General features: G+C 32.5%; 1 protein-coding gene across 1 annotated transcript in view; it reads left to right on the forward strand.

Moving 5' to 3' along the window:
- The window catches only part of LOC141562903 (sodium channel protein type 1 subunit alpha-like), a 195,949-nt gene that overhangs the window by 88,235 nt on the left and 83,846 nt on the right, over positions 1 to 23,868 (forward strand). The window contains exons 6-14 of the mRNA XM_074303211.1: positions 2,140 to 2,268; positions 5,374 to 5,465; positions 6,361 to 6,630; positions 14,402 to 14,465; positions 15,148 to 15,289; positions 15,899 to 16,105; positions 18,343 to 18,624; positions 19,976 to 20,356; positions 22,059 to 22,191. Coding sequence (XP_074159312.1) covers positions 2,140 to 2,268; positions 5,374 to 5,465; positions 6,361 to 6,630; positions 14,402 to 14,465; positions 15,148 to 15,289; positions 15,899 to 16,105; positions 18,343 to 18,624; positions 19,976 to 20,356; positions 22,059 to 22,191 — 1,700 coding nt within the window. The remainder of the gene's footprint in view (positions 1 to 2,139; positions 2,269 to 5,373; positions 5,466 to 6,360; positions 6,631 to 14,401; positions 14,466 to 15,147; positions 15,290 to 15,898; positions 16,106 to 18,342; positions 18,625 to 19,975; positions 20,357 to 22,058; positions 22,192 to 23,868) is intronic.

Here is a 23,868-nt window from a genome sequence, read left to right on the forward strand (position 1 = left end):
AATGTTTGGTAGAGCTATTGACTTCTTTCCAATAGTTAATACTAAAAAAAAAAAAATCACCATCACATTTATATAGCAACTACTATGTGCCTGACATCATGCTAAGTGCTTTATAAATGTTTTCTCACTTAATCCTCACAACCACTCTTGGAGGGCAATGCTATTATCATTCCCATTTTCCAGTTAAGGAAAATGGAAAAGATTAAATAATTTGCCTAGGGGCAGAAAACTAGTGAATGTCTAAATCAGGTCTTCCTGACTCCAAGCCCAGCACTCTTATCTACTGCACTATCTACCTACCATTATGAGAAAAAAAAAAAAAAAAAGAAAAGAAAAAGAAAAGAAAAGAAACTTGTAAATATGACATATTTAGCAGTTGTCTTTAATTTTTATTCTGAACTCTACAAGTTGAGCTGAGTTTGGGTCTCAGCAATAGTCTGTGGGCTTGCTTCTTTGAAGCTGGGATAAACTGCTGCTCAAGTTAGCCACTCCTAGCCACTTCTAAAGCTCTGTATTTTCAGAGTGACAAAATTGCAGACTGAGATTCTTGCCCTGGTTTTTTCATTGCAAGAATGAGACCAGGCAGGAGGCTAGAACTAACTCCCTACTCTGCTCTTACAGTCAGAGTCATACTTACACTTGCTAGATATACAAATTAAGGTCCTGCATTTGTCTCACTACTCCTCACCTTATAATATCACCCTTAGTTATACCTCGATCCCTTCCACCCTCCACCCTAGACCTGTGACTTTTGTCCTCTGACTGTCAGGCAGATAGAATATTCCAGGTGAAATGGGTAAAAATTGAACACAACTAAAAGATTTTGTCCACTTCTAAATAGAATGGTTTGAATGGGCAAGTGTCTTGAAAATTTTGATATTCAATTTACCTTTGTCATTAAATTATTTTTTTTTTATTCTTGGCTGTTCTAACCTCAGTGATTATGGTTCAACTTAATGCCTATAAATGTCATGTTAGTTTTCCTATTTTCTGTGATAGGAAACACAAGTAAGAGAAAAAACAAAAATGAAGATATTTTAGCCTTGCTTTTCTTCAAGAAACACCAATAAAATAGAATTTTAGAACTCTAAATGAAAAATTCTGTGCTTCTGACATATTATTGATTTACTATATGTTTTAAGAGTGCACTAAACAACTCCCAAAATCCTCTAACATATGTGACATTATCATGCTATATTAGAACTTAGCAATACAGGTAAGCTCTGGCAAAGTACCATAAAACCATAGAATTACACCCAGAAGGAGTAAAGAAATAAAGGTGAGGAAACAAAGCCCTAGGAAATAATTAACTTGTCTAAAGTCATAGGAAGAAAATAGCAAATCCAAGATTCATAATCACGCCCTCTGTCTCCAAATCTAATTCTCATCCCATTATACTAAAATCTCCTCATCCTGTTCACACATAACTAAAAAACAAAACAAAAACGATACAAAACAAAACAAAAACAAAATTTGATATCATTTTTATTTGCATTTGTATACTTTGCGTCACTTTGTATTATTTCATATTTATTATTATTATTAAGATTGAGTTCTCACCCAGGCTGGAAATACAGCAGCCACTTAGAGGTCTGACCCCACTGCTAATTGATCCAAAAGTTAAGGCTTGTTCTTTATACAACCTGGGATAGTCCATTCTTCATTAGGTATTCTGGTGACCCTCCCACTCCCAGAGGCCTACATTGGCTCCTACCTTACTTCATATTCCTGATTAGTTTAGTCTTACTATAACTCAGAATTTGCCAACCTCAGCTACCTTTGTAACTAGGCTATAGGGGTATGGCACTACAGTGGCTATCATAATTGTTGCTAAATATTATCTTCACCATACACATTCAGAAACACACACACACACACACACACACACCACGGCCCTATCTTCTAACAAAGACACAGTTCAGAGAAATTAATCAAGAGTCATTATATTTACAAGAATATTTTTAAAATATTAGCATATCTAGTTTTCCTAAATGTAATCTACATGAAGAATATTATCTATGATAAATTCAAATTTGAACTAGTTCCATTTCTTTACCATTTTATCTATTTTATTAATATTTAATTAGCAATTAATGTTCTGTAAAGAAAAAATCAATTTTTTTGAATATTTGCTTCCAGGTACACTTTCACAGGAATATATACATTTGAATCACTTATAAAAATCATTGCAAGAGGTTTCTGTTTAGAAGATTTCACTTTTCTCCGAGATCCATGGAACTGGCTTGATTTCACCGTCATTACATTTGCGTAAGTATTTTTAGAAACTTAATTGAGAATAAAATTTATATTTTTGAATGCCTTTTGTTTTAAAGTCTGGACTTCCTACACTAAAGGAAATTTATGATGTTTTACATATTCAGAATCACATGTTTTAAGTTTATACAAATAAGTACAATTTAATAAGAGCTAAGAATGCTTGAAACATTTCACTTCCCCATCAGTTGTATCACTAAGGAAAATTTCAGTTACTGAAAAAATCTATTCATGACATTTATTTGACAATCATTCATTTATATTCACAGATACATATATGTACATAACCATCTGCATTCTCACTCTTTGCAAATTGACTTCAACTCCTAAGTACAACAAAAATTCTGGTTTCGGGGGCAGCTAGATGACACAGTGGATAGAGTGCCAGCCTTGAATTCAGGAGGACCCGAGTCCAAACCTGGTCTCAGACACTTAACACTTCCTAGCTGTGTGACCCTGGGCAAGTCACTTAACCCCAGCCTCAAAAAAAAAAAAAAAAAAAATTCTGATTTCTCCTCCACACCAAAATGTTGTGCTTCCTACCTAGCTATGTCCAAGTTTTTTTTTGTTTTTTTTTTTTGTTTTGTTTTGTTTTGTTTTTTTAAGTTGAAAGAAAAGTATCAGACAAATATCCTCATTGGGTGTATGATATATACTTTTTGGTAGACTCAGTCTTAAAGACTAGAAATTCATGACTCACTGTCACTTTAGAAATGAGTCTCTAGTAAGGTATCCCATAGTTCTGTCCTTGGCTTTTGTGCTTAATATTTATAGCAATGACTTGGGCAAAAAGATAGTTAACATGCTTATCAGCTTTGTAGGTGACACAAAGGTAGAAGGGATGGATAACACTGGATATCTGTAAAATCCAAAAATAATTTAACAGAAGAATTTTGGGCTAACTCTTATGAAAATAAAATTTTAATAGGAATAAAAATAAATTGTCTACCTGGGTTGAAATTTTTCATTTTAAAAATATAGTATGGGAAATGTATGGTTAGACAGTTTATCCAGAAAAAAAAAATAGGAATTTTAATGAATCACTAGCTCAATGTGAGTCATCAGTACAATATGCCAGTCCTTCCCCATAAAAAATAATCTTTATGCATTAAAATTAATTGATGAAACTGAAAGTGTTTAATCAGAAGAGAAATTAAGGGATAATTTGACAGCCCATGTTCAAGTAGTAAGACTGTTATATGAAGGAGGGATTAGGTTTAGTCTATTTAATCTCAAAGAATTAGAAGCAATGGATGAAAGATGTAAAAAGGCAGACTTGGGCTTTGTTGCTATGCTACAAAAGTGAAATGAGCTACTCATGGAAGCATAAGTTCTCCCTCTAAATAGCACAAGTTGGAAGCTCAATGACCACTTATTTAGGATGTCTGATTATAGATTCTCAGTCAGATTTGGGTTGGATTACATACATGATCTTTGAGGTCCTTTCCAACTCAGGGATTCTATGATTCTTAGTCCATAAGCATCTGCCTACAATAAATACTCTGATCAACCCAATCAAAATAAAATTGGTAGGAGAGATAAATTTTATATCTCTATTACATTACTTAATTTTCTTCTGCTTCTGATTTCATCCTCTTTAGTTCTCTTTTCATTCTTTAGTAAGTTATTTTAGACTTTGGCCACAAAGACAAGTATGTATTTCTTTGATTATAATTCTCTCCTCACAATCTCTTCTCTTCTCTTTCTTCTCTCTCTGTCTCTATCTCAGTCTCAGTCTCTCTCTATCTTGGTCTCTATCTCTCTATCAGTCTCTGTGTCTATCTTGCTCTCTCTCTGGTTCTCTCTCTGTTTGTCTTTCTCTGTGTGTCTTTCTCCTCTCTCTCTCTTTTTTCTCTCTCTCTCTGTCTGTCTTTTTTCCCTTCCTCCCTTTCTCCTAAAGCATCTTAGATAGATCCTTTTAATCTGCTTCATCATCTTTTCAATTTTTCCTTTCTTCCCAAAGAGAAACAGATCTATGAGAATAAAAAGAGGTGCCTTAGGAATAATCTGAAAGTGAAGGGCATTGTGAACTCACTATAATGAAGCCTAGAATTGGAAGATGCCATAGAATTTTTGTAGTCCAACCCTGTCATTTTACAAATGAGGAAACTGAGACCCAAGAGAGTATAAGATAACAAATGCCATCCATCAATGGCAAAACCATGATTCCACCCCAGGTTTGTTTATTCCACATCCAGCATTATTTCCCCTGTTCCATGTTGACACTTTAATTGTGAGCATTCTTATTCTTTCTGGTATTTAAAAGAAGAAATGAGGAATAGGGGGAAAAGTGATTTGCAACAGAGATAATTAAGAAGCTGGTAAACTAAGGGGAAATTTTAGAGAAAAATTTAGGGAAAAAAATTCTCTGAATTTATGTTCCCACTTTCCAAATGTATATAGTGGTAAAAAAAAATTATATAGTCATGGTGACATTTTAAACCTTAGTTACTGATAAACTAACTTCATTCTTTGCCTTCATTTCTAACCAGAATTAGATCCCAGTGAATTCAATTCTACATTTATTAAGCCCTACTAGGTTCAAGGCCAATGTACTAAGTCCTGGGGATACAAAGATAAAAATGAAACATCTGTTAGTCTGTCTTCAAGGGATTTACATTCTCCTGGAGCCAAGCATTTTGACCTAACTCTATTGAGTAATGACAATGTTTTTATCATTATTATTTTGCAGTTTCAAATGAAGTCAGTGGTGTATATTTCTGTGAAATATACATTTAACCACTAACCTTAAAACACTGGAGGTGAACTATAGTGACAGTGACTTTAATTTCTGATTGTTGTTTTTTAAACTTATTGTAAAAAGTGCCAGAAAAAAATGTCTTTTTGAAAAACCCCCAAGCAAGTAGCATGAACCCTGCTTAAATCCTGAATAACTCTGATTTAATTCTACAGGTATATAACAGAATTTGTAAACCTAGGCAATTTTTCAGCTCTTCGAACTTTCAGAGTCTTGAGAGCTTTGAAAACTATTTCTGTAATTCCAGGTAAGAAGTAATTAGTGTAAAGCATAAGGCCCCTTGTACCTATAGTTATTTCTTTGTATCCTGTTATTGTTTGTGTGTGAACTCCCCTATACAGATATGTGACAGAGTTTGTGGACCTGGGCAATGTCTCAGCGTTGAGAACATTCAGAGTTCTCCGAGCATTGAAAACAATTTCAGTCATTCCAGGTGAGAGAGTGTTTAAACACCAAGGGTGATTATCTCATCATCAATTCCAACATCAGCCTCTCATTTGCCATCACTCAATGTTACAAGAAACCAGGAATCATAAAAGAGTGTGTTTTATTGAACTATGATTCTTGGAGTTTTTGACATAATGTTTTTTGGCTTTCATTCTAAATCAGCCTTGGAGTTTAATGAATCCTTGCATGATACATGAAAATATACAGTTATTATGGTTTGCATCTTATGATGCAAAAAATCTTTTATCCTCTAATACAAGTCAATATGAAGGGTTGTTTAACATGGTACCCCACCAACATGTTATGACTTCCCACTTATTGTAGATATTGATGACTAAGAACTATAATCAATTGAAAAATATTATTTGTTTAATAAACATTTAAGCAAATTAGCTAATACAGAATAGCATGGTCCTGCATGGGGAATTTGTCATAACAAGTGTTTTCATTATCCAAACTACCTCAAGTTTTATGGCAAAATCCTTGTAAACTTCCTGACCCTCATTTACTCTTTTTCTGTAACTGGGATTTGTTATAGAACTGATACCAATATGAGTTTGGAGCTAGTAGTGTTATAAAAGAGGAGTTCCATGAGGAAAATCTGACTTGACATGGAGCTCATGAAGAACTTTAACTACTTTATCTCTTGCTCAACTTAGATGGAATGTGAATTATTCATTTCCATTCATTTAAAGTGACCATACAGTTTCATCAGTTCATATCCATGAGCTTCTTTACTACTCCATAATGTTGTTCTTTCATGAACATTTCAACTATTTTACTTGGGTTTTTGCATGGAAAAACTGTATCTTAGAGGAAACAATGTAAATTATTTTTTAAATCCATTGGTCCTTCATAATAATACCCTTTTCCTTTTCCAGGCTTGAAGACTATTGTAGGGGCTCTGATCCAGTCAGTGAAGAAACTTTCTGATGTCATGATCCTGACTGTGTTTTGTCTGAGTGTATTTGCACTTATTGGACTACAGTTGTTCATGGGTAACCTGAGGAATAAATGTGTGCAATGGCCTCCTGCCAATTCCTCTTATGAAGAACACAGTATTGAAAAGAATATTACTATGGATTACAATGGCACCCTTGTAAATGAAACCATCTTTGAGTTTGACTGGAAATCTTACATTGAAGATGAAAGTAAGAATTACTACTTATTGTTGTATACAATAGATATAAAGACCAAGAGATAGGTGATGTTAAATTGTTGAATAACAAAACAGGATGTATTCTTTTAGGGATTAATTAATTAATCTATTTTAAAAGATTGAAGAAAAATACTCAACTTGTATTTTCTTCTTTTGAATTTTAGATAACAGATACATTCAGATTCCCTAAATTTTGTGATCTCTAAAGTGTACATAAACACTTAAAATCTCATAAATAAGGAGTGGACCTGGGATTTCATTAAGATAGGAAATCTCTGGTTGAGAGTATTTCCTCTTCAATTTAGGTTGTCACCTTGTGTTCAACTTAGTGTCCTGGAGTGCTGCCTAAATCACTGAGAGTTAAAATGGCTTGCCCATAATCACAAAGCCAATAGGTTTCAGAAGTGGGACTGCAATCCAGGTCTTCTTGGAGTTGATGTGACTCTCTGCCCATTATAATATCCTAACTCTCACATATATATATAAAACTCTCCCTGATCTGGCTCCTATATGTTGCTTGTGTCATTACATTGGAGAATGTCAAAGCAAGCTAGCTATAAATTTAAATTCCAAAAATTATTTACTTTCCAATTTCATTACATCATGGTGTGAGAAATCAATAGTGTAGTAAGGAGATGGAGGGGAAAAAATGTATCTAACAACAGAATCAAAGCCAAAAAGAAAATATTTAGATTTTGTGATTGTATCTGGTAGATGGGAAAGTAATTTTTAAAGTAGGTAGTTCTGTATTTGAAGTGGTAAATTGTTTCCAACAACATTTCAACAGCAATTATTTAAGAAAGTCAGGGATAATAAAGTTATCAGCATTGCACAAAAGTCAAGACCAAAAAACACTAAGAAAAGAAAATGTATAGACTTAGAGTGAGTAGTTCCAGTTGCATGATGAAGTTAGAAGTCCAACTAGAATGGATTGAGGAGTGAGTAAAAGAAGAGGAAATGGAAACAATACCAGTTTCCTTTTAGAAAAAAAATTATCAAGAGACAGCATTTCATTTTATTAATGATTGTGTGAGGATGACTACTCTTATGAAACAGTGATGGATTTGAAGTTATTGGTTTTCTCTTCCTTACCCACATCTTTCCATTTGACTCTCTGTACTAATAAACAAGAATGTAAAGCCATGAGGTAATAATAACAAGTCATCCATTTATGGGGCGTAGTAATAGGATTTACTGCTAGAGCCTCAGTTTTCTCTTCTGAAAAAGGAGATTTATGGTATTTGTAACACTTTTTTACAGGGTTGCCATGTGGAAAGTTGATTCAATAGACAAAATGATACATAAATTTTAGCTGCAATTGTAAGACTTCTTTGAGTTTAGTTAATTTAAAATGAAACAAAAGGATGATATAGTTTGAGAATGCTAAGATTGGAGTAAGAAAGATCTAAGATTATACTTTACTTCTGATACTATCTGTGTGACTTTGAGCAGGTCAATTTTGTTTCAGATTTGCGTCACAGTAGAGAGACTTTATTCAATGGGTCTTTCCTAGATTGTAGCTATCAATGGAATATCAGCATTAAAACTAATTCAAAAATAAGTAGAACCAGTTTATTAGTGAGCTGTAATTTGCATTTATGTTTATATGTTTACTATATAAGACTATATATGTTTACCATATAAGACTTAAAATTGACCCCACAAACAAATAAATGGTATTTGTTTTACATCTCTGATGAATCATCATTTTTTTCAACCAATCTCATTTTATATACATACTTAATTAAAATTGATAAATAAGAATCTTTTCTTTCACTTCTCAAATATCCAATATGATGACCACCATGGCTAGCTAGTATGAGTTCTGAGAAAACATTTATTCCATGACAAGCAGGATAAATGACCTTTATTAATAAACCAAACTTTCTTATGGCAATACCATGAATTTGAGAATGTTGTCAGCCTTATTTGCATACCAAGAATATCCTTCAAAAACAACATTAAAAAGGACACATATAAAAATTTATTTAACAGTGATTCCTCAAAGAAGCATGAATAATAAAAATAAATTAAATTGTTTTAATCATTAATGAAATATACTTGAAATGATTTTTATAAAATTATTCACTCTTCTACTAAAGGAATTGGTTTCTTTTAGAAGGTGGCTTAGAAGATACATTAGAAGGTATAATGAATATTGTGCTGGACTTGGAACCACAAAGACCTCAGATCCAGCTTCAGACATATTACTAATTGTATAATCTTGGAAAAATCACTTAACCTCTGTCTATCTCAGTTTCCTTATCTGTACAATGGGGATAATAATAGCACCTACCTTCCAAGGTTTTGTGAGAATCAAACAGGATAATCATTGTGAAGTACTTAATTTGGCATTTAGAAAGCACTATATAACTGTCAGCTATTGTTATTAGTATTGTTAGTTGCCTTTTTAAAATTATATTTGCTTCAAAGCAAAACTATCATTATGTTGGTAAAATCACCAAAGACAAAAAAAGCCCCTGCTTAAAACTTAAACTTGTAAGAGTTTGTTAATAAAACTGTTACATGATAAGTCTACATAAATATTGATTCTTATTAACTTTTGTTATCATTTAACTTAAGTTGTAATATAGTTAAAATGATAGACTAAAGGAATAACATACATACTTAGTCTGACATAGAAATGTATCTTACCCTATCAGAAAGTAAAAAGTGACAGAGATAATAAAAGGAGGAATGGAAACTGATAAAAGGGAGGGTACATTGAGGAAGGCAGTGATCAGAACTAGAACACTTATGAAAAGGGAAATGAGAGGAAGTTAAGGGAGAGAGGGGATAAACAAGCAAAAAATAATATAAAGAGAAATATATAGTCAGTTATCATAACATAAATATAAATGGATGAACTCACCCATAAAACAAAAGCAAATAACAGAATGGTTTAAAGACTAGAATTTTACAACATATTAATTACAAGAAACACATTTGAAGAAGGGAGATACACACAAAGTAAAGGTAAGGGGTTAAGGCAGAATCTATTATGCTTCAAAAGAAGCAAAGAAAGCAATCATGAACTCAAAGCAAAAGCAAAAATATATCTAATTAAAAGAAATAAAGAAGCAAACTACATCTTGCTGAAAGTTACCTTACACAATGAAGTCATATCAATACTAAACATATGTGCACCAAACAGTATAGCATCCATATATTTAAATAGGTTGAATGAGTTACAGGAGAAAATAGATAATAAAAATTATACTACTGGGATACCTCAACTTTTCCTTCTTAGAACTAGATAAATCTAATCAAAAAAATAAACAAGAAGGAAGTGAAGGAGGTAAATTAAATTCTGGAAAAGTTAAAAATAATAGATCTCTGGAGAAAATTGAATGGGAATATATCTTTTCCTCAGCAGTACATGATACCTAAACAAAAACTGACCATGTGTTAGAACATTAAAAATACAGAAAAGCAGAAATAGCAAATGCATCCTTTTCAAATGATAGTACAACAAAAATTACATTCAATAATGAACAATTAAGAGATTAAAGATTAATATAACCTAATCCTAAAAAAAACCAAGTGGATCTAATAACAAATTATGGAAACAAACAATAATTTTAATCAATTATTTCATTAAAGAAAATGACAACAATCAAAATTGCCCATATTAACAGAAGAAATAAAATACTTAAGAAAACTAATTTTAGGAAAATTTAGGAAAATAAATTGAACAAGCTATTAATGAGTTTCTTAAGAAAAAAATCCCCTGTACCAGATAGGTTCACAAAAAATTACCAAACATTTAATCAAGTAATATCAATATTATATAAGCTATTTGGAAAAACAGACAAAGAAGGAATTCTACCAAATTCCTTTTAAGACACAAATATGATGTTGATATCAACTTCCCTAATGAATGCCGAGGCAAAATATTTTAATAAAATAATAAATAAATAAAATACTACCACAAAGATAACAGCAACATATCACAAGGATCACATATTATGACTAGGAATGCAGAGGTGGTTCAATATGAGGAAAACTAACAAAATAATTGCCCACATCAATCATAAAACCAACAGAAATCATATGATTATCTCAATAGATACAGATAAAGCCTTTGACAAAAATACAGTTCCATTCTTATTAAAAACATTACAGAACATATGAATAAATGGAGTTTACCTTAAAATGATAAATAATGTTTATCTAAAACTAGTATTAATTGTAATGTGGGTAAGCTAGAAGCCTTCCCAATACAATCAGCAGTGAAGCATGGATGTCCATTATCACCTCTATTCCTTAATACTGTACTAGAAGAGTTAGCTATAGCAATAAGAGAAGAAAAAGAAATTTGAAGGAATTAGAATAAACAATGAGGAAACAAAACTATTATTCTTTTGCAGATGATATGATGTTAAACTTAGAAAATTCTAGAAAATCTATTTGAAATTATTATCAACTTTATCAGTTGCAGGATACAAAATAAACCTACAAAAATCATCAGTATCTCCATTTATTACCAACAAAGTACAGCAGTAGAGAAGGAAAGAGAAATTCAATTTAAAATAATTGTAGATAATATAAAAACTTGGGAATCTACCTGCCAAAACAAAACAAAACAAAACACTTGCACACAAATAAAATCAGGTCTAAACAATTTGAAAAATATTAATTGCTCCTGAGTAGGCTGATCCAATATAATAAAAATGAAAATTCTACCTAAATTTATTTATTCATTGTCATATCAATTAAAATACCAAAAATGTTTTATAGAGTTAGAAAAGTCATAATAAAATTAATCTAAATATCAAGGGAATTAATGGTGGGAAAATGTGATGGAAGGTAGCTTAACTCTATCAGATATCAGACTGTCATAAAATGGTAATTATCAAAACTATCTTTTATTAGCTAAGAAATAGAGAGGTGGATCAGTGAAATAAATTAGTAGATATTAGTAAAAGACCACAGTTATCTAAAATAAGATAAATACAAAGACAGAAGTTTTTGGACAAGGATTGACAAAAAATTCTTGGAAAACTAGAAACCAGAATGGCAGAAACTAAGTAGAAACAAACATCTCACCCTATATAACAAGATAAGGTCAAAATGAATACATGATTTACACAAAAATGGTGATGCCATAAATTAAAGGATCATGGAATAATTTAAATGTCAGATTTATAGATAGGGGAAGAATTTAGGATCAAAGAAGACATAGAAAGAATTGCAAACTACAAACAAGACAAGTTTAGTTATTAAAAAATTTCTCAAATATATAGAGAACTGAATCAAATTTATAAAAAATATAAGTCATTCCCTAAGTGATAAATTATCAAAGGATATGAACAGGCAGTTTTCAAATAAAGAAATCAAAGCTATCTATAATCATATGAAAAAATGTTCTAAATCACTATCAATCAGAGAAATTCAATTTAAAAGAACTCTGAGATACCAACTCACATCTATTAGAGTGGTTAAAATGACAAAAAAAAAAAAAAGAAGAAGTAAAGAAAATGATGCATGCTGGAACTCTAATGTTGATGGAATTATGAAATGATCCAACTTTTCTGGAGAATAATTTGAAAGTATGCCCAAAGGACAATAAAACTGCATTTTTATTCAATTATACAAATATTAGGCCTATATCCCAAAGACATCCCCCCAAAAAGGAAAATGGATTCGTGTACAAAAAGAATATAGCAGCCTTTTGAGGTAGCTAAGAATTGGAACTCAAAGGGATGTCTATCAATTGGGGAATGATTAAACAAGCTGTAGGACATGATTTTAATGAAATATTATGTTATAAAAAATGACAAGAAGGATAATTTCAGAAAATATGGACTTAGATGAACCGACATGAATGAAGTGAGTAGAAACAGGCGAACATTTTACTCATTAACAGCAATGTTGTGTGATGATCAACTATAATAAACTCAGCTCTTCACAGCAATAAGTAATCCAAGACAATTCCAAGATTTGTAATGGAAATGCCATCAATATTCAAGGGAAAAAACTATGGAAATTGAATGCAGATTGAAACAGACTTTTTTTAAAACTTTTTTTAATTTGTTTTTTTTTCTTTCTCTTCTGATTCTTCCCTTTTTTCTGATTCTTCTTTCATAATATACCTAATATAAAAATGTTTAATTTGATTGTACATGTATAGCCCATATCAGATTGTTTACTGTCCTGGAGGGGAGAAAGGGAGGGAGAAAAAAGTGAAAGTCAAAATCTTATAAAAATAAATGTTGAAAACCATCTTTACATATAATTTGAAAAAAAATACTGTTAAGCAGTTTTTTTTAAATGTTCAATAAAAAATTGTGAATGACAGCTACTCTCAGCAATACTATGATCTATGATAATCCCAAAGGACCTCCAAAGAAAGAACTGATATTGTTTGAATAGAGACTAAAGAATGCTATTTTTCACTTGCTTGCTTTCATTTTTTTTTCTTTTAATCGAATTTTATTATACAAAATGGCTACTATTTTATTAAAATCTTATGTGTCAGATACTGTGCTAAGTGCTAAGTATACAAAGAATAGCAAAAAGACAGACAGTCTCTGTCCTCAAGGGACTTCTGTCCAATGGGGGACACAACATGCAGATAACTATTTACAGAGAAGCCATATATAAGATAAATAGGAAATAATCAACACAAGGGGAAAAAATGACTTAAGGAGGATCAGGAATGACTTCCTATAGAAGGTGGAATTTTAGGTGGGACTTCAAGAAAGCCAAGGAAGCTGAGAGGTCAAAATGAGTGAAAACAGTGCATGCTATAGACTGTTTAAATGGAGGATAGAAAAGTATTATACCATTCTAGATGTGGACATCTTTAAATGAAATGATAAATATTATACAATATTTTGACATCTAACATTGACAATCTTCATATGATGCATAAAAGTCATCTGACTCTGCTTTTCATTTAAAGTTAAATATTTCTGGGACAATATATTTGTTTCTACACAAGAAAATTAAACCATTGGAAACTTTCACAACTGTTCTTGACACTTTTAAGAAACCTTCAGTGTTTATATTTAAAAATAGGACTGTTTTATAAAGTCAAGAAAATGTCTTTCATTCTTCTATTTGACATAATGGTATTTATTGTGTTGTGGGAAAAAATCAATATTTTTTAAAATTATATAAGTAACTAACTATCACCCTTCTAAATTCATACTGAAGAAACAAAACTAGATATTTTTTTAAAAACTGCTTGATACAGGTTGATGGAAAATGAGAAAATATTTCACTTAGATGTACAGTATTATTTGAGAATCACTTTTGTGTAGTAATGATTTGCTTTTGAAGCCTGGAAGATATGATTTCAGATCCTGCCTCTGACATAAACTAGCTGTTTGCCTTGGCTGTTCACCCGTCTCTCAATGCTGTGAGCCAAAGGTATCAGACTCACAACCATGAGAATGAAGTGTGATCTGAACCCAATTAAAGTAAAATTTGGAAATATTTAACAAAATAAATGAAAAGACAACATAATATAGTTGATGCTAATTTGTAGTTTTCTAAGTCAACATGTTTCTGAGTTCAGCATCATGGCTTTAGGCAGCATATTAATTTGCAGAGTAATTTGCATCATCAAAGAGAGTTTTTTCATCTGGTTCACCATCCCCCTCCAAAATAATTACAAATCCATTCCCTATCCTTATGACTAGACAATTTTAATTTAATTTTAACATCTGACTGATACGTCTATTTTCTTTTTAGTCATTCTATAACTGTAAATTTTCTCCATTTAAGTTTTCCTTTCTTTGAATCTTCCAAAACAGAATATTTTTATTATCTGGAAGGATATATGGATGCACTCCTCTGTGGTAACAGCTCAGATGCCGGGTAAGCCAATATTATAGACAATATACCAAAAGTCTTAGGCAGTTTTAAATTTATTGTTTAAATGTTTTTCTTTTTATAGAAAGTTTTTTCACATGTTCCTTATTTTTCTTATGGAAAAACTTTATGGGAGTTCAATATTAAAGTGACACCTGATTTTGAACTTAATTTGATTAAATGGATCTTTTTTAATAAGGGGATTCTTACTATGGATACATAAGAATTATTAGCTGACAAAGAAGCATCTAATAACAGGTGAGCATTTTTAAGCTCAAAATATTATGATAGCTGTGCTGAGATATCAATGGGGAAAGATAAAATGGAGCAAGAGTATAAATTGTTAGTATACATTTTTGTATCAAAAATGGTTAAAGAAAATGAGTTTTGTATCCCATGATTTCTGTTTCTAAACACCATGTTATGAATTGATAGTATCAAATTATGATGGCAATATAGATTATCCCAAAATCATAGGAATATTTTAAGCTTAACTTTTAATTTAAAATGGTATTGAGACTTTTTGAACATCCTGTAATATTTTGCTACAGTAATTGGCTTCTCAACTATCTAGGATTATTTTCAGTAATGCATACATATTTCTGGCCAAACTGTTGGCACAGTGCTTTCTCAGCATAGAGAGACTGCAGAGTCCCCAGTAATGCTTCCTTTCTTCCCCCATTTGTAGCCAGTGTCCAGAAGGATATATGTGTGTGAAAACTGGCCGAAATCCTAATTATGGCTATACAAGCTTTGATACCTTCAGCTGGGCTTTCTTGTCCCTGTTTCGATTGATGACTCAGGACTTCTGGGAAAACCTTTACCAACTGGTGAGGACCTAGAGAAACAAATGCTAAGATTATAAGATTCAACTAAATCTATGTGCTCGGAATCTCTCATGACATCAAAAGGATATTATTATAGAATTTAAAAGAAATTAGATGGATTGAGTTCACCTCATGGCTTCCAATGCTGTTTTTCTGTGGGCAATTCACTTCATGTCTTGAAACTCCATTGTCCACATCTCTTAAATAGAAAGGGGTGACTAGGTGACTTTGGAGGCTCCTTTCAGCTCTAAAGTCTAATATTCTAAAGGAAATACTAAGTCTGCTATATATGTCACAGGATTGGTGGATGAATCATTGAAATAGTATATATGAAAATACCTTGAAATTTTCTTTATCCACACCTGTGTTGCTGGCCTGGACCTGATGGTATAGTATGTACATAGAGCACTGGACTTGAAATCAGGAAGATTTGGATTCAGATCCCACTTCAAATATCTGTTAACTGTGTGACTTGGAACAAATAATTTAACATCTTATGCCCTTCTCTGTAAAATGAAGTTAGACCCAATGGTCTCTAAAGTCCTTTCTAGCTCAACAGTACTCATGATCCTAAGAAACACTGAAAATTGCTACTCATATTTTTGTTTCTAGACGCTACGTGCAGCTGGCAAGACATACATGATATTTTTTGTCCTGGTCATTTTCTTGGGCTCTTTCTATCTTATAAATCTGATCCTGGCTGTGGTTGCCATGGCCTATGAGGAGCAGAATCAGGCTACCTTGGAAGAGGCAGAACAAAAGGAGGCTGAGTTTCAACAGATGCTGGAACAGCTTAAGAAGCAACAGGAAGCAGCTCAGGTAAATTTTCCTTAGGAAATATCCCATTAATCTGACTTTATTCTTCTTTCTCTTCAAGTTTAATAGTATCGCCTCCAAAATTCCCTCAAAGGAACAAATTGGCCATATCCAAGAAGAACAGACAGTGATTTGGGGGAACTACACCAGGGGCAATGGGAATGTCTAGATCCAGAATTAGACAATAATACTAGTCACTATCTGTGGAATTTTGAAGTAAATCCTATCAAGTCTTTAGATCTCAATTCCCTAGTGTTAGATGACCCAGCTTTGCTAAGGTAAGTTACATCACATTCTTGTACCTTAGTTTCCTAATAAGGGGTTTGAAAAATGTTCTCTAAAGTTTTTCTGAATTCTGTGACATTTCATCTGGCCTTACTCTTGGTAATATTGCTTTATTATTCTAATTCCTCACTTTCCAAAAAGAGATTTGGAATTAAAACAAACGTCTCTCAGAATAATGTTGGAAATATGAAGGACATTAAATGTGTAAATCATCTTGAGATTCTGAGAAGAAAAGGGTGAAGTAAGAAAGTCTAAAATAGTATTTTTGTATTCATTTTATAGAAAAGAAAATATTATGCAAATCAAATTGCTTACTCTGTATGCTACCATTAGGATAAAATCCAAAATAAAATCTTTTTTTTTTTTGAGATAGAGCATCACTGGGTATGATAAAGGAAATTATTTCCCCAATTCTTTTTCAGCTGAAAGTCTTTTGTGTATGCATGCCATTCACCAAAACTCTGCCTTATTTACATAAACAAGTAATAGATAATGTAACAAATTGTCAAATACACAGTTATCCAATAGGATTCCAATAGAAATTAATATTTTCCATTGCTATGTCTTTGGCTATGCCTCTGAATATGGTCTCCCTCCTCATCTTGGTCTCTTAGTCTCTCTGGCTTCCTTCAAGATTCTATTCAAATCCCACCTTCTTTGTTGGCCCTACTCAGTTAGTAATGCCTTCATATATATGAGATTACATCCCATTATATATATCTTGTATATTCTTAGTAAATAACTAGGAATATAACCCTAGTTATTTACATATTGTGTCTCCCATTAGATTGTAAGCTACTGGAGGAGAGGGATGGGCTTTGGATTTTTTTGTGTCTTTAATGCTTAGCTTTAATCCATATTAATTAATTAATCAATCCATATTAATTAATTAATCCATGTTAAATAACTTACTGACTAGTTAATTATGGTAGTCATGTAACCAATCATGTCATCACTGGTGAGCTGAATAAATTAGATAATATGAGTATTTTTTTAGGTCAGAGGTTTTTTTTAGGTAGAATACTGTCAGAGCCACTGAAAATCTTCTCTCAACTAAGAACAGTATATAATACATTATATAATAAAGAATATTTTATATTCTTCCCTCTCTGCCAATAGGTAAAATATAGTTTGGGAGGCTGCTATGAATCTTGCTAGGACATCATAAACTTATTACCCATGTATATCCAGTGACCAATAGTGGTCTAGCCAATTGAAAGAAGACCTTTATTCTGCTGTTTTTCCCATCCTTCCATAAGATTTAACGGGAAACATTAATCATGTACCATTCCACAATTTTATTGTCCTTTTGAGGATAAAGAAAGAGATGCTAATTACATACCAATTTTTTAGATCAAATCATTTAATACACTAAGTAATGTGTGTTCACGTCCTTGCTGATGCCTGACTGATTCTCTTTGAACAATATTTTTCCCTGGGAAGCAAATAGAGGCTTAATAAATGTGGACATAGAAAATTACATTAGCCCTGAAATCCTCTCTTATATTTACAAAACTATTACAACCCTTTAGACAGACTTCAATTAGCAGTTGTTTAATTTTTTTAAAACCCTACTTGAGTCATTAAAGGAAAGAATAAATATCTACTTGTGAAATACTGAAGATATATTTCATGTAATATGCTGCTACTGAGACAGAGTTCTTACCATCAGTCCTGCATCTAGGCCCATCAATGTGGACCCTCATATGACTCATATGACTGATGTAATGTAAGGACTTCTAGGTTTTGCTGAACCTTAGAGAATTTTCAGATTTTATTATCCATCCAATAGTTGAACATTCAGTTATTTTTCTCCCCAAAAAAATATGAGGATTCTTTGAGAGCAACAATTGTCCAGTTTTTTTTCCTTTGTATCTTAGTGTTTAGCATAGTTCTTAGCACACTGTAAGTGTTTAATATATGCTTTTAAATTCACTTATTCTTTAATGTGACAGGCAGCAGCGGCCACTGCCTCTGAGCATTCTAGAGAACCCAGTGCAGCAGGTGGACTCTCAGAAAGCTCCTCAGAAGCCTCAAAACTGAGTTCAAAAAGTGCAAAAGAAAGAAGGAATAGGCGAAAGAAAAGAAAACAGAAAGAACAGTCAGGTGGAGAAGAAAAAGATGAGGATGAATTCCACAAATCTGAATCTGAAGAGAGTATTAGGAGGAAAGGCTTCCGATTTTCCATTGAAGGGAATCGATTGACCTATGAGAAGAGGTACTCCTCCCCGCACCAGGTATGGCAATGTTTTCATTAAAGTGATATCTAAAGTGATATCATAAAAGTTATATCTTCAGATATCATACATGATATGTAATATCATACATAATAGCCAGAAGGTGAATCAAACTAAGATTTAAAGTGGCCTCATTAACTAATGCTCTGAAGTAAGTTAAGTACTATTTCCTTAAATATGTCATTTTATTTAGAAGAAATTTTGATTTAGATTGTATATGAATACTAGATGGCTTTATATGAATTCTGCACTTTGAGTCAGAAGACCTGAGTTCCAGTGCTGTGAGACAATAATCTCTCTATTTCATTTCTTCTCTTAGCTTTTGGAATAATAACAAGTAGGCTGCTCACTTCACAAAATTGTTATAAAAATTAAATGAAATAATATAAATAAAATAAAGTATTGTCTTATTTAGTAAGAAATGAATCAATGCTTGTTGAATTAAAATACTTATTTTGTATAAAACAAATATATATATTATATAAAGTATATTTTAATCATTATCATTTTTGTTATTACTAACTTGTTTAAAACCTTGAATATTTAAGATAACTTTTTACCTAAAGGGAAATGTGAAGAAGATAATATTTCATTTAGTCTTATTTCCAAGTAACACTTGAGACATTCAAGTGGCTCAATGAAAGGAATGTTGACTTAAAATCAGGAAAATCCAAGTTGGAATCCTGCCTCTGACACTTATGTATTACATAACCCTGGGCAATGCCATCATGTAAACTCTGTTTGTCTTAATTTCCTCATCTGTCAAATGAGGATAATAATAGCCCCTATCTCCTTTGATTGTTGTGAGGATAAAATAAGGTATAATAACATGAAGCACTTTGAAAATCTTAAAGTGCTTTATAAATTTTAGTAGTGATAATGATGGTGATGATAAACTAAAGTGAGAAGTGCTTGAAATTTTTAGGAAAAGAGAGAAAGTCATTAAAAACATGTCTGACTTGGGAGAGACAATTAAAAAGTATTTACTGATTGCTTATGTATTATGAAAAAGTTTACATAGTTTTTTTTTTGTTTGTTTGTTTGTTATTTTGTTTTCTGCTTCAATTTGGAGAAAACAATGGTTCAGGAATCTTTTTTTTTCCACTTAGGTTGAGTATGGTGTAATCTAACTCTTCAAACCCCAATTCCAAGCCCCAGTATTTTCCTACCCATATCCACACACATATTATTTGTAATTATGAATAAAAACATGATGAATTAGAGATCTTTATGTAAGGAATGAGTTACAATTTTTCTATGAGCCTGACATTTCTTTCAAATCAATTTTTTAATATCAAATACATAAAAGGTGCTCTACATGATAATTCTCATTTTTGTGTCAATTTTTTAGTCCTTGTTGAGCATTCGTGGCTCCCTATTTTCTCCAAGGCGCAACAGCAGAACAAGCCTTTTCAGCTTTAGAGGGCGAGCAAAGGATGTGGGATCTGAGAATGACTTTGCTGATGATGAGCACAGCACATTCGAGGACAATGAAAGCAGGAGAGATTCCCTCTTTGTCCCTCGTCGCCATGGAGAACGTCGCAACAGTAACATAAGTCAGGCCAGTAGATCATCCCGGATGCTGGCGGTGTTTCCAGTGAATGGGAAGATGCACAGCACTGTAGATTGCAATGGTGTGGTTTCCTTGGTTGGTGGACCTTCAGCTCCTACATCGCCTGTTGGACAGCTTCTGCCAGAGGTGATAATAGATAAGCCAGCTACTGATGACAATGTAAGGAAGTTTTAAATAGTTTAGGCATGGCTGGCCCATTCCTTCTGCACCAGCCAGTGTTTCTACAGAATGGAATCCCTTGAGAATGATCCCTGGTTGGTCAAGCTGTGAATGCAGATGCATCTTGTAATACCTTTAATTGACTAACCAATTAATACTGAAAACTTCAAGCTTTTCTCCCTAATATAGCAACTATGAATTTCTACTTACAAACATGCTTATGACAAATGAGGCATTAAAATGCATTAATACTCTCAAATGAGAATGTTTGTTATATACCCATGCTGGACCTTAGCTCTTAGAAAGTTCTATGTGGCCCTATTATGGAAGAGAAAAAATAATTGTGACACATAAATATAAAGGGTATATAATAAATTTTACCAACTGGATTTGATCTTTATGAATATGCTTCATTTCAAAAGATTTTTAGAGAACACTGTGCTTAATTATAGATAGCTTCATTCTTACATTGATAACAATTTCTAGTACTCATTCATTCTTCTAAAGAAAACTGCTGATATGGGTCACTTCAGAAAGAAAAATTAAACAAAATGGAGAGGGCCTTGGAAACCAAAGAACATATTTATGCAGAATGATATGAAAATATGCCTGATCTAAATGTCTTATATGCATATGCATATAGGATAGTACTAAAAACTATTTCGTCTCTTTCTAGGGTGCCCACTTACTTGGAATTATATCAGCATGTTGAAGCATGACTAAGTCAGGCTTAGATTACTATTGCTTTGCCATTTTGGATGAAACTGTTAAGCATGGCATTGGTTTGGCTCTTCATCCCTCACCACCCTCCCTTATGCTTATTAGTATTTGGTAAAAACCATCCACTCCTGTGTACAAAAAACAAGAATTATCAACCCATTGTGTTTTTATCCTTTACATTTGACAAAAGAAGAAAGAAAAGGGGACAAAAAGAGGTACAGAAAAGAAAGAGAATGGGGAAGGAAGGAAGGAAGGAAGGAAGGAAGGAAGGAAGGAAGGAAGGAAGGAAGGAAGGAAGGAAGGAAGGAAGGAAGGAAGGAAGGAAGGAAGGAAGGAAGGAAGGAAGGAAGGAAGGAAGGAAAAGAGGGAGGGTGGAAAAGAGGGAGGGTAAAAGGAAGGGAGGGAGGGAGGAAGGGAGGGAGGGTGGAAAAGAGGGAGGGTGGGAAGAAGGAAGGAAGGAAGGCAGGAAGGGAGGGAGGGAGGGACGGAGGAAGGAAGGAAGGAAGGAAGGAACAAGGGAGAGAGGGAGGGAGGAAAGAAAGAAAAGAAGGAAGAACAAGAAGGAGAAAAAGAAAGAAAACCACTCTCAAAATAATATGTGAGAAATATTGGACATGGCCTTTGAGTTTGAGGGATTTTTTTTTTAATTTGAATAGAAATATTTTTAAATTTTATTATAAATACTTTTTGACTTAGTGACTATTTCTAGTTTAGACTCTCTGCATTTTTATTAATTTTATCACATTTCATAGTATACTATACTTCATGGGTTGAAAAAAGTATCACCCGCTGTCACTAAAAAACTAAAAACAATTTATACATTCCAAGTTAATGACACAATAAAAAAATTTTAGAGACACAAACTAATTAGATATGAAGAAGCATGATGCACGTGTTCCATGAAGTCTGTTGCTTCACAGTTTGATTACTGGATTATTACTTCTCAAAATGGTCATTTAATACATCTTCATTTTCCTTACAGGGCACAACTACTGAAACAGAAATTAAAAAGAGAAGATCAAGTTCTTTCCATGTTTCCATGGATTTTCTAGAAGATCCTACCCAAAGGCAAAGAGCAATGAGTATAGCCAGTATATTAACCAATACTGTAGAAGGTTTGTAAAATGTTTCATTTCCATTTATATTATTTGTATATTCATTCATTTATTTGGCAAACATTTACTAAATGTCTGCATTGTGCTAGATGCTGAGACACATGGAAAGTTTAAATAATACATGTCCCTGTTCTTTAAGCTTGTATAGTAGAAGAGATAGAGCAAGGACACAAATAACTATGATATCAAATAGAACATGATAAGGGACTATTAATGTATTGTGAGAACTCTGCAGAAAGAAATTATTTCCAACTTAAAAGACTGGAAAAGAGTTCTTGGAATAATTGGCAACTAGGGTATATCTTGAAAAATTGGAAAGATTTTGTTTTTTGGGAAGAGTTATTATCTTCAGTCATGGTCAACTCTTTCTGATCCCATTTAGGTTTTTCTTCTTAAAGATACTGGAATGAATTGTCATTTCCTTTTCCAGCTCATGCTACAGATAAGGAAACTGAGTCAAACAGGGTTAAGTGACTTGCCTATGGTCACACAGCTAGTAAGTGTCTTAGGAAAATTAATCTTCCAGACTCTGGACCCAGTACTCTATCCACTCACTTCACTGTTTTTTTATTAGGAAAAGAGAGATTGCATTAAAAGAAGTTATTTTGGATGGAAAAAAGCATGAAGATAAGTAAAGGATCAGAAAAGCATGCAGTATAGTTTAGAAAAATAAGTAATAGTTTGATTGTAACATAAAATACATGGCAAGGTGATAAAAGAATTTAAGACAAGGGTGAAAGTGAAATCTGCTCCCAATGTCTTTATATGCCAGTTGAAGAAATTCAAATATTATTCAGTGTCAGTAATCAGGACCTTGAAAGTTTTTAAGTAGTTGAGTGATATGAAAACATGAGAATATGAGAATACACAGACAAGTTTGGGAAATCTAAAGAAATATTGAAATCAGCAGGAAGAACAAGTTATTATAAACTTAACATTGGGCAGCAATATAATTTTCAATCTAACTATTCACTGTTCCACTAATTTCACCACCAATAAAAATCCATAACCTTTCAGCCACTTCCTTGAAGAGTTCAGCAGTTTTGTTTTGTTTTTAATTTGTTTGTTTTGTATGGTGTATACCCTCTTCTGTTGGTTCTACTTTTTTTCTCTCTTTCTATTGTTTCATAAATCTCTTTGGATTTTCATGTATTCCTCATTCTTATCAGTCTTAGTCACATTATAGTATCCTACCACATTAGTGATGGAACTTAATAGTTCTCCAATGATTAGATATTTATGTTGCTACTAATTACAGTTACAAATAATGCTGGTATGAAAATCTTTTTTTAACACATAAATCTTTTGATGTTTTTATGTTTAACAAAACCTTAACTGTCTATTTCCAACAATAGAATTAACATATCTTACTCTACTATTCTGATGGCCTCCTAATTGATCTTTCTACCTCCAATTTGTCCCTTCTTGAATCCATGCTCAATACAGCTGCAGATGTTATATTCCTGAAAGATAGGTCTGACCATATCACTTCTAAATTTAAAAGGCTCCAGTGGCTCTCTATTTCATGTACAATAAAATACAAAGTACCATTTGTCTTTTAAAGCTCTTTACAATCTCATTCAAGTCTATATGCCCTGGTTCATTTCACATTATTTTCACACATACACACACACATACACACACACACATACACACACACACACACACACACACACA

This window comes from Sminthopsis crassicaudata, chromosome 3, assembly GCF_048593235.1.
Source record: "Sminthopsis crassicaudata isolate SCR6 chromosome 3, ASM4859323v1, whole genome shotgun sequence".
Lineage (NCBI taxonomy): Eukaryota > Metazoa > Chordata > Mammalia > Dasyuromorphia > Dasyuridae > Sminthopsis > Sminthopsis crassicaudata.